Raw genomic sequence first — 11567 nt, forward strand, 5'->3', positions numbered from 1 at the left:
TTAGGGTAATTTGCAAAATAAATAATGGCAACAAGAGGAAAAATGTTTTCACGGTGGCTGATCTGAAATGCACTGTCTGAGAGTGTGGTGGAGACAGGTTCAATCAAAGCCTTCAAGAGGAAATCAACTTATCTGAACGGGAAGAATGTGCAAGGCTACGGGGAGAAAGTGGGGAAGTATCACTCGGTGAATTATGAGTCAGCACAGACACACCAAGTCAAATGGCCTCCTGTATTGTCACCATTCTATGGTTCTAAACCAATAGTCTTGAGAGAATGCACTTCCAGCATTCCACTTTACTAAAGAATCTTGGCAGCTGATAGATGAGATAATTTGTTAATTTTTTACACTGGAAAGAAATGTCATTGGTTGGAACTTCGGTGTAGTTTTTATTCCTGCTTGTTGAGCAGGAGTTGTTCTCTTAAAGCACTATTGGGCTTTGGTTCTTTTGATGTCAACCAACAATAAAACCTGGTCGTTACTCATGTAAACTGAGCTCAACTATTGGGGTGAAATGTCAGTTGTGACTGGTTCCCTCAATGGCCTGTGCCACACTAAGCCAGTCAGACAATTCCAGGCCCATTCTTGGTCTCGCTTAAATCCTTTGATCTTTGTGTGATTGCACTAGAGAGAGTGCAGAGGAGATTCAGTAGGATGTTGCCTGCGCTGGAGTGTTTAACTATGAAGGGAGGCTGGTTAGGCTGGGGTTGTTTTCCTTAAGAGTATAGAACGTTGAGGGGACCTGATTGAGGTGGACAAAACTATGGGGGACATAAAGTAGACATAGAAAAGGGGCTGGTTTAGCACAGTGGGCTAAATAGCTGGCTTGCAATGCAGAGCAATGCCAGCAACGCGGGTTCAATTCCCATACCGGCCTCCCCGAACAGGCGTCAGAATGTGGCGACTAGGGGCCTTTCACATTAACTTCATTGAAGTCTACTTGTGACAATAAGCAATTATTATTATTAAAGAGGAAGAAATCTTTCCCCTTAGTAGAGGGGATAATAACCAGGGGGCATAGATTTAAGGTAAAAGTGGCAGGAGATTTAGAGGGTGGTGGAAATCTACGACTCGCTGACTGAAAGGGTGGTGAAGGCGGGAACCCTCGCAACATTTAAGGCGCATTTAGATGAGCACTTGAAATGTTAGCATACAAGGCCACAGACCATGTGCTGGGAAATGGGATTAGAATAGGGGCTTGATGGCCGGCACAGACATGATGGGCCGAGAGCCTCTTTCTGAGTTGTAAAACTCTACTTGGGACTGTATGGATATCCTCTGTGCAAGAGAAAATTAGCTGGGTCCTTATCACTATCTAGTGACCCCTACTGGCAAACATGCATGTTGACATCTGTTTAAAACATGGTCCAGCTTGACTGTGATATACTCATGAAAATAGGCCACTTGGGCAGAGGACCATAGAACATACAGTGCAGAAGAAGGCCATTCGGCCCATCGAGTCTGCACCGACCCACTTAAGCCCTCACTTCTGCCCTATCCACCCAAACCCAATAATCCCTCCTAACCTTTTTTGGACACTAAGGGAAATTTAGCATGGTCAATCCACCTAACCTGCACGTCTTTGGACTGTGGGAGGAAACCGGAGCACCAGGAGGAAACCCACACAGACATGGAGAGAACGTGCAGACTCCGCACAGACAATGACCCAGCGGGGAATCGAACCTGGGACCCTGGCGCTGTGAAGCCACAGTGCTAACCACTATGCTACTGTGCTGCTCCTGTGGAACCAGATACCAGCAAGAGAGGGGAGAACAAAATGATAGATGGGTGGGAAATATACTAAGGAAACGGCCATTCAATTGGAAAACTTAAAATAAATACTGATCATGTTAAATTTAGAACATAGAACAGTACAGCACAGAACAGGCCCTTCGGCCCTCGATGTTGTGCCGAGCCATGATCACCCTACTCAAACCCACGTATCCACCCTATACCCGTAACCCAACAAACCCCCCCCCCCCCCCCCTTAACCTTACTTTTTAGGACACTACGGGCAATTTAGCATGGCCAATCCACCTAACCCGCACATCTTTGGACTGTGGGAGGAAACCGGAGCACCCGGAGGAAACCCACGCACACACGGGGCGGACGTGCAGACTCCGCACAGACAGTGACCCAGCCGGGAATTGAACGTGGGACCCTGGAGCTGTGAAGCATTTATGCTAACCACCATGCTACCGTGCTGCCCAAATGACCTATTTTACTTTTGAAGCTTCAAAAAATGTCGTAGACCAAGATGAGCAGCAATCTATCAGCAGGCTTTGTTAGGATGTCACCAAACTAAAGCCTACCATCAAGGACATTTTTTTCAAATAATTATGGCAGGCGCACGCATTTTGATTTTTTTGGTTGAAGCCACAGAAGGTTCTTAGTGTCTATATTTCCCACAGATTTGTTATTGTTCCCCTGCTTTCTGTCTGCTGAGCTGCTGTTCCAAAGATGGAAGCAGCCCGCCAGGGTGGTGCTGCACCCAAGTGACTTACGCGCCTGTGAGTTCAGCTCAAGAATATTGCTGATTGATTTCCTATTTTCGGAACTGAGCCTGATTCTGTACCTATCTTCAGCACCTGCATTCTCCAGCAGGGGTCACTAAACAAGCATCAGGAGCAGGGGGGATTTTCTTTTTACTCTCCCCACCAAGGAACAATGTGGCCAATTATCTGTCTGTCTGTGTCTCTCTCTGTGTCTGTCTGTTTCTCTCTCTGTCTCTCTCTCGCTCTCTCTCTCGCTCTCTCTCTGTCTATCTCTATCTCTTTCTCTCTCTTGCTCTTTCTCTCTCCCTTTTACTCTCTCTTCCTCTCTCTTTCTTTCTCTCTCTCTCTCTCTCTCTCTCTCTCTCTCTCGTTTCTTTATTTCTCCACCCCTCTAGCTAAACTGAGTTCACTGATAACTAAACTTTTGGATGTGCACGTACTGCTTGCTGACAATTCTTTTCTATTATGAGCTCCTGTGATCATATTTATAATGGAAACTGTCTATGCCGTGGTGGAATTGTACCGCCCAAGTGAAGATGCTGCGGTGCTATCACTGGTAGGTGCTGTCAGCACTTTAGACAGAGTATTCACAGTATAAATATGCTCATAGGAATCCGCAATTGACATGGAAAAATGAGAACCAAATGTATGACTTTAAAATGGGGACTGAAGTATGTCTGCATGCCCTGGTCCAGTGAGCATACCCTGCCTCTAACTCCTCTTTTACCCGAGGACTGCACTTTCCCCTCTGCAGCGTCACAGGAAATCATTTAATAATATTTGAAGTAATCTCAGGAAACTGGTTAGTGCTTTCAGACAGAGCCGAGTGGAAGAAGCTGGTTTATCAAGTTTGGGGAAAATTGAATGAAGCATGTACTCACATTTTTTAATTCTTCTGTGACACACGGAGGTACAGGTCGTGCTGCAACGGTTTGTCATTTCCAGACATGTAATCTGATTTAAATAATGCATTTTAATGTTCTGAATCCTTGATGTATAAAATGAAAACGTAAGGCTGTACACCGTTTTATACCTGCATCCTGCTGCTTTAACTTAGGTTTGGAAAATAGGATCAGGAAACAGACTCTTGAATTGGTTAGGACGATTAGGGGGTGGTTTAGCTCACTGGGCTAAATCGCTGACGTTTGAAGCAGACGAAGCAGGCCAGCAGCACGGTTCGATTCCCGTACCATCCTCCCTGGACAGGCGCCGGAATGTGGCGACTAGGGGCTTTTCACAGTAACTTCATTGAAGCCTACTCGTGGCAATAGGCGATTTTCATTTCATTTCATTTATCATGCCATTGGAATTTAAACAAAATTAATTTGCAAACTAAAAGTATTGCACAGATTAAGCTTATATTCCCTTAAATGAAGAAGATTTGGGGATGATCTAATAATCTTTATTATTGTCACAAGTAGGCTTAGATTAACACCGCAATGAAGATACTGTGAAAAGCCCCTAGTCCCCACATTCCGGCTCCTGTTCGGGTACACAAGAGGGAGAATTCAGAATGTCCAGTTTACCTAAAAGCACTTCTTTCAGAGCTTATGGGAGGAAACTGAAGCATCCAGAGGAAACCCACACAGACATGGGGAGAACGTGCAGACTCCGCACAGGCAGTGACCCAAGCCGAGAAGCGAACCCGGGTCCATGGCGCTGTGAAGCAACAGTGCTAACCACTGTGCTACCATATCTAATGGATGATTAAAGGACATGAGAGGGTATAAATAAGAGAAACAACCTCTTCTGGTGGGGGAGTCCCGAAGAAGGGAACCTAACCTCAAAATTACAGCTAGACCATTCATGGGTATTGTTGGGAAGCACTTCTTCACACACAAGATGGTGGCAATCTGCAACCCTCACCACTAAAAGTCTATTAAAAGTTCTAGTTAGTCAACGGTGTTAAGACTTAAGGAACCAAGGCAGCTAATTGGAGTTAGGATACAGATCTGCCATGATCTAATTGATTGGCGGTACAGGCTCAAGGGGCTGAATGGCCTATTCCTCTTCCTATTTGCCTATTACCTCTCATTGAGAGTTAATTGTTACATTATTGTTTTTAACATGACACTTGATAGCTAATTTGCTCACCAATAAATTGGTAATTTCAAGGTTACAATTAAAGGGAAAATGTTGCAGGTTCTACTTCCAGATATTACATGAGGCATATGTTTTGCACATCAAGTAACCCCTTGAGATTATTTAACCTGTAACTTCTGTTCCTTTTTCAATTTTCCTATAGGAACACGAATGGTGAGCCCTGGGGCCTTACGAAAGCTGCTACAGTTCTGTAAGGAGCTCTGTCTGCTAGACATTTCCTTCTGTTCCCAGATTGATAGTCGAGTAGTGCAAGAACTGAGTGCCAACTTCCCAAACGTCTCAATTAAGAAGAGTTACACCCAGTGACCAAGCTTACTGTTTCTCATTGCCCAAAGTGATTAATCAACTCTTTTGTCCTGTTTTGGTTCCTGGGGTTTAACAAAATGAATCTTGACTCAGAACTTTAATTCCTTTGCCATTTGGCTCCATTCCCACTGCAGTCCTTCATCCTGGGAAGGTGCCAAAAGGTGTAATTATTGCAATCGATGCAGAGTTGATCTGGGCTCTCACAACTAAATTAATGATGACATTGTGAAATGCATGAGTTAAAAGTGGAGGTTTGCAAAGAATCAGCTATGTGGTTTTCTCATAATTCAGTAAGTGCAGTGGGAGAGGTCTTCCAGCTGCTAACGTTGGCGAGTTCTTCCAGTCACCCCGCCCACAGGTTTCCCAGTTTGGGGTAGATTAGTAGGAAATCCCATTGATCATGATGGGCCGCTTCCCTCCACTGAGAACGATGCCATGGGCAGGCCAGAGAATCTTGCCCACTGCAAGGTAAATAGATCTGCCCTTAAATGTATTTCTGCTATACATTGCTTCAGTAAAAATTGGAAATTGGTGAGGAACGTTTTCCTTCCCCAAACATATATTTTTAAATGCCACAAGATTTTATACTTCCCAGTTATAGAGTCGTTTAGTGGAATGGGTGTAATTCAGCCTTAACGTGAAGGAAGTTCAGACGGAAGGTGGGGGTGCATTGTTTGAAAGCTTGCATTGAGAATCTGTTTTACATTCTGATAATTAGATTGTCCACTGAGCAAATTTTCTCAAGAATGGTGTTCCTACTGCAAGTTAAAACTTGCAGTGCCCATTACAGTGCAGAAGGTCAGATATTTTGATGCACTATCAGCTGACCCGCAAGTTGAGGAGGATGTCTACTCCGGGTCGCAGGTTTCAGTAGTGGGTTTCCATGTGATTGAACAGGCCAATTTCAACTTTGGGCAATGGGGCCGGAGGTTCCATGAGGTGGTCGGACCCAGAGAGCCGAATAGGCCTCCTTTTCTTTCTTTCTCTGCCACCGCTCTGCGTCATCATTGAGACGTTGGGACTGGAGCATAATGCAGCTTGACAAACAAGTTATCTCCATTCTAAACAATTGGTGGCAATCTCCTCCTAGTCATTAAATGCAATGCTTCAAGGAGAGTTTAGCACTTTCATTATCCTCCCCTGGAACGTGGCCATTTAGTTGATATGGTCACACTTTCAAAACAGCTTTTGAGGGAAATATTGAAATGTGACTACACTGACATTATCCATGAACAAAAATCTTTTACCCATGTTGTGGGATAGAACATTCAAAAATAAATGTATGCATGCTACATTGTTCCTTGTTAGTGCTTCAAAATAAATTAGTTTGATTTTCTTTATTTCAATGCAAGTAAAAACCCTCATGCAGGATTAGAATACAAGGAATTTGAGTTAAGGATATACATTCTTAAAAGAAGCTGAAATGTTTGTTGAATAAGCATTCAGCTAATATTTAAAAATAAGATGCAGGTGCAGTGTCTCAAATCTGGCTCTCTGAGAATCTGAGGTCTGAAAATCGGACTTTTTTTTAAGCTGACTTCACCTGCCTTTTTCTCCTCTCTGACATCTTCTTTGGTCTAATTGTGTGGCTGGGAATTCCTAGGAGCTGCTCCCATTCCTCCATGAAGACTTAATTGAAGTGCAGTAGGAACCCCCAGCTTCTGCCAGGCTTCCAGCAACATAAGACTGATGGATCTGAAGCAAATCCACAGAATTTCCTTGGCTCATCTTGCAGCATAGTCTCTGTTTCCTTCAAAACCTGCCCTTTGTAATTCTTACTTGAAAAACAGACTGTCAACCCGCTACAGTATATAGCTGGCCCGGCCCGAACTGCCTGATCTGAAAACCAGCAGGATCCAACATCATGGACCCTGTACCCAGGTTGCCAGTTTTAGAGTCATGAGATTTTACAGCACAGCAAGAGTCTGCATGGGCCATCAGGTACCTATCTATTCTAGTCCAACATTTAGTCCGTAGCCTGGTACTCCACAGTGTTTCAAGTACTGAATAAATGCCTCTTAAATGTTGTGAGAGTTCCTGCCTCTTTCAGGCAGTGAGTTCCAGATTCCCACCACCCTCTTCATGCCTCTTACCGTAAAGCTATGCCACCTGGTTATTGACCCTTTTACTAAGGGGAAAGGTTTATTCCTGTCTACCCTATCTATGCTTCTCATCATTTTGTACACATCAATCGAGTCCCCCACTGGGCTCCAAGGGAAACAATCCCAGCCTAACCAGGCTCACTTCATAGCTGCAACACTCCAGCCCAGGCAACAACCTAGTGAACCTCCTCTGCATCCTCTCTACTGCAGTGAGACACTGTACCTGTAATTTCTATATTGAGTCATCCTTCCCATTTTGATTATGCGTGGAAAATATATTTTGCAATGGGTAAGAATTGCTTAGGACCGGAATGCTATATAAAATGATAGTTATATTAGCAATTGGCAAAGTTTTCACTGAATATGGACTTATTTGCACAATAAATTAGAGAAATGTGAAATATTATTTTAATATACGTTTTGGCCAACCTCGGATTGCTTGTATAATGCTCAGGTGTAAATTGTCCAATTTTCCATGAAGTCCTCAAATTGTTGACAATTATTTAAATTGTCAAGGATAAGGTCAAGGATACCTCCTAAATGAACACAAAATGGTAATCCAATTTTGGATCACTTCCTGATGTCTGTTTTGTTTACAATTCATATTGTTTTAGTTCAGGGTTTTTCCTTGTCTGACAGCTGTTGTCAACGTGAATGGTGATATTTGTTCTCTGTGTATTTAATGTCTGATACTGCTCTCACAAGAGAATTAAGACTGATCGTGCAACTGCAGGTTTATGAAGAACTAAACTGGAATTGATTTCTGGGAAATTCAAAATAATGACCACAGATATTTAGATGACCCACTAAAGTCATGTTATAATGACTTTGAAATGTAGTGATAGAGTATATGTTGACATTTACATGGTATTTTTAAATTGCCAGTAACCTTAAATTCTCAAACCAAGTTTAAAGGTGTATATAAAGTTAAGGCATATATATATATTGACTCTTTAAAAAAAACTTCCTTTCCTAAAATGAGTAAATATTTGCACAGAATGTGAATAGGATATTGCCACCAAAATTATTTATAACGTACCATTAAAAACAATAGGAATGAAAAAAGGCAGCAAAACTGTTATGTCTGCAAAATGTTAACTTTTTTGTGCATCCGTTTGTCCTAATTGTACATTCAATGTGAGTAACCAATACAGATTTTAAAAAGAACAGTCTTCTGCATTTATTATGCATAAAATAGTTTCCAGGTTTCAAAATACACTCAAAACAATGTCTTGTTTAAATGTCGCTGTAATGTACAATATTTTGGAAATCTATTTAGTTTGTATAAAGTATTAGATTACAATCTGTTTTCTAAACCAAGGAAGTACATATTGTCTGCAGCTACAATCATCTGAGATCTTATATTTGCATTAAGAAAGAAAAAAAGCCGGTCTATATTGCTGGATTTGTACAAATAATCAGCATTAATTTAATTACTTTGCTAACTTAAGGTGTTTTCTCCCCCTTTTGGAAGATGTGTGCAAGTAAAATCTTAAAGTGTGTGGCCTGACAAAATAAAGAATTTACAATATAACAGGATGTTGATTTAAATCCTACAAATGCTTTTGCAATCTGTGGTGTGGAAATGAGCAAGCTATATGTTTTTTATTAGAAGAAAGGGAGGTGTTATGAAAATATTATTCTTTTGTCCAACCTTGTGAAATCGCTGATGCATTAAAGAAGGCTTTTTGGAGCGAGCTCTTTTTGAAGTAAATCCCCAAGGCAAACGTCTGTAAGAGTAAACGTTTTTAATTCTGGCACCTAATTGGCTCCCATAAGAAACCTATCAGGCACAAAACTTGAAAATTGATCTTAAATTTATATTGGTCCCCATCCTCTCGAACAGTAAACTAATCCAGTTATCGCTTCGACTATTGTTTATTCGGCCTTTTTTATGAACCAGTGAATTGATTCATTTGAAAAGGAGGGAGATGGTAGTTTTGTTGGGCATTTTCCGCGTGCCCCCATGGCATGTTTCTCGGTGACGGGAGGCGGAATCTTCTGGTCCGGCCACTGTCAATGGTGTTTCCCATTGAATCCACTCCCCGTCACCGGGAAAACAGCAGCAGGGGTTCACCTTCCGGTGCTGCAGGCAAGAACGGCCAGAAACACACACGGCCCCATCCCCCGTCAATCACATGTATGGTGTTTGTATTGTGTAATGCTTGATCATCTCTGACAACATTGAACAATGATCTTTTGGAGATTGGAATTTAGCAAATTTAATATTCTCAAATAGATGAAAGGAAGGAAATCTGATGGGGAGGGTTGCTGCTGGGGAGGGTGTATTATCAGAAGTGTCTCTATAAAGCTGGTTGAGCATGGGGGTTCTTGTTCTTATAGCAAGGAAGTAGAAACTGAAATAAGATTTAAAAGATTAACAGGAGATTTAAGTTGTTTTGCAGAGTACGACATTATAGCCTTTTATTTTTTGCCAGAATCCCAAAACACTTGTATTTTAGGCAGTTTCTTTTTAAAGTTCTGACACATCTGAGCAACCTTGGTTCAATGTGACTGCATTAAGATATTTCAATCAGAGGATTGTGATCTAAACCTTCCCAAGGTGAGTGACACATTGCAGGAGAATCAGTGTAACACATGCTGACAGGGGCATAAGATGCATTTCAGCAGAAAATATGCCTTCTGCCCACCTCATCCTGCTGACCATCTGCTTTTAGTTGGCCGAGCCACAAATTTACATAATTGTTGGAGATCATGCAAAGGGTTTACTTGCACTCCAGCTGAAGAAACAATGCATAGAGGAGAAAAACAATGAAGCAAGGAATTCTCTCTGCTATGAATTACATAAGTTACCACATCAGGTGTATCTAACCATTTTTAAACTTAAAATGCAACTTCCTGTTGAATTTTAGTTTACATTAGGTTGCACTATATTGGCAAATGCATTTTTAGGAAACAGTTTAATCAACTTTTGGCAGAGACTTGTGCAGTATGTTAACAAATAGTCACTTTGTACTGAATTGTATTTTTGAAGGCTTGTTATAATGCAAAACCATCCCTATAATTATTTACTTAAAAGAAAGTTTGCGTTTGATGCTGAAGAAAGTCGTTATTTTTATAAATATTTCTTCTGTCAATAAAATCTTTCAATGCTATCATCTAATTATACGGGTGCTATTTATTATTCCAAGGGTGCAGTTTCACAATTCTCCACTCACTGGTTTGCAGTTGCAATTACTAATTGTGACCTTGATTGTAAAGACTCATGCTGCCTGATATCAAATGCAATAAGTGTACTTAATTAAAAAGAGGGATTTTGACTAAATAAAGGCCAAGTGGATATTGGGGAAAAGGTCTCTGGCTCGTTCACTTTTGAATGAATGTTCCGAAAGGTCTCATTCAAAGCTTGACAGCAATCTTGATCAGGTTGAAAGTGGGTTTAAAGCCTGTTTTAGCTCAAAGCATACAATGGTGCAATTGATACTTTGCAATTCAGAATCTTTCAGCCACACCTTGATTCCAAATGCCTTGACCAAGGCAGCCCTCGAACCTGCGCAGGTAGACATGGAGACGATGGTGGCAATTTTACTGGTGTTAGTCTATTAAGAGACTGCCACCCTCCAATTTCCTTGACATTCAATGGCATTACCATCGTTGAATCCTCCAAAATCAACATTCAGAAGTTTTCATTGATCAGAAACTGAACTGGAATCGCCATATTAATACTGTGGCTACCAGAGCAGGTCAAAGGCTAGGAATCGTACTGTGATTAACTCACCTCCTGACACCCCTGCCCCCCCCCCCCCCCCCCCCCCCCCCCCCCCAATGACTGTCCATCATCCATAAGGCGCAAGTCAGAAGTGTAATGAAATACTCTCCACTTGTCTGGATGTGTGCAGCTCCAATAACACTCCCAAGTTCGACACCACACAGGACAAACCAGCCGCTTGATTGCTGCCCAGACAAAGATTCAGTATCTCTACCACCGACAGTGTAAGATGGTGTGTACCATCTACAAGATGCACTGCAGGAATTCACAAAGGTCCCTTAGGCAGAACCTTCCAAACCCACAACCACCTGGAAGGACGAGCAGCAGATACCTGGCAACCCCACCACCTGGAGGTTCCCCTCCAAGGCGCACCACCCCGACTTGGAGATATATCGCCATTCTTTCACTGTTGCTAGGTCAAAATCCTGGAACTTCCTCACTAACAGCGCTGTGGTATACCTACACCTCTGGCAGCAGCGGTTCAAGAAGGCAGCTCACCACCATCTTCTGAAGAGCATCTAGGGATGGGCATAAAATGCTGGCCTAACCAATGTGCCCGAATCCCATGAATAATTTTTTTTTTTTAAATTAAGGATGGTGACCAGCCTCTCTTAGTTCAATCAGTGGGCCAGTAAATTTGCTGTCTTGGCAGTTTCACCAAAGGAGAGAGTGTTGGTAAGTGAAAGCCGGTGGACTCGCCATGTGGCGGGGAGCTATTCTCAAGCTCCTAAAATGGCCATCAACAGGCCAATTAATTGGCTACATCTCTCTGGTTGGATACAATTTGTGCCTTTCGTAATGTAGGAACACATTGGGCTTACCCCTGACGCC

The 11567-nt window shown here is 42.2% G+C and overlaps 1 protein-coding gene across 2 annotated transcripts in view; it reads left to right on the forward strand.

Annotated features, from left to right (window-relative positions):
* Window positions 1-10130, forward strand: part of fbxl4 (F-box and leucine-rich repeat protein 4) — a 118340-nt gene extending 108210 nt beyond the window's left edge. For both annotated transcript variants that reach the window (XM_038799540.1, XM_038799541.1), the window contains exon 8: window positions 4741-10130. In XM_038799540.1, the coding sequence (XP_038655468.1) occupies window positions 4741-4904 (164 nt within the window). In that variant the 3' untranslated portion in view covers window positions 4905-10130. The remainder of the gene's footprint in view (window positions 1-4740) is intronic.
* Window positions 10131-11567: the final 1437 nt, after the last annotated feature.

The sequence above is a fragment of the Scyliorhinus canicula genome, chromosome 6 (genome assembly GCF_902713615.1).
Source record: "Scyliorhinus canicula chromosome 6, sScyCan1.1, whole genome shotgun sequence".
Classification (NCBI taxonomy): Eukaryota; Metazoa; Chordata; class Chondrichthyes; order Carcharhiniformes; family Scyliorhinidae; genus Scyliorhinus; species Scyliorhinus canicula.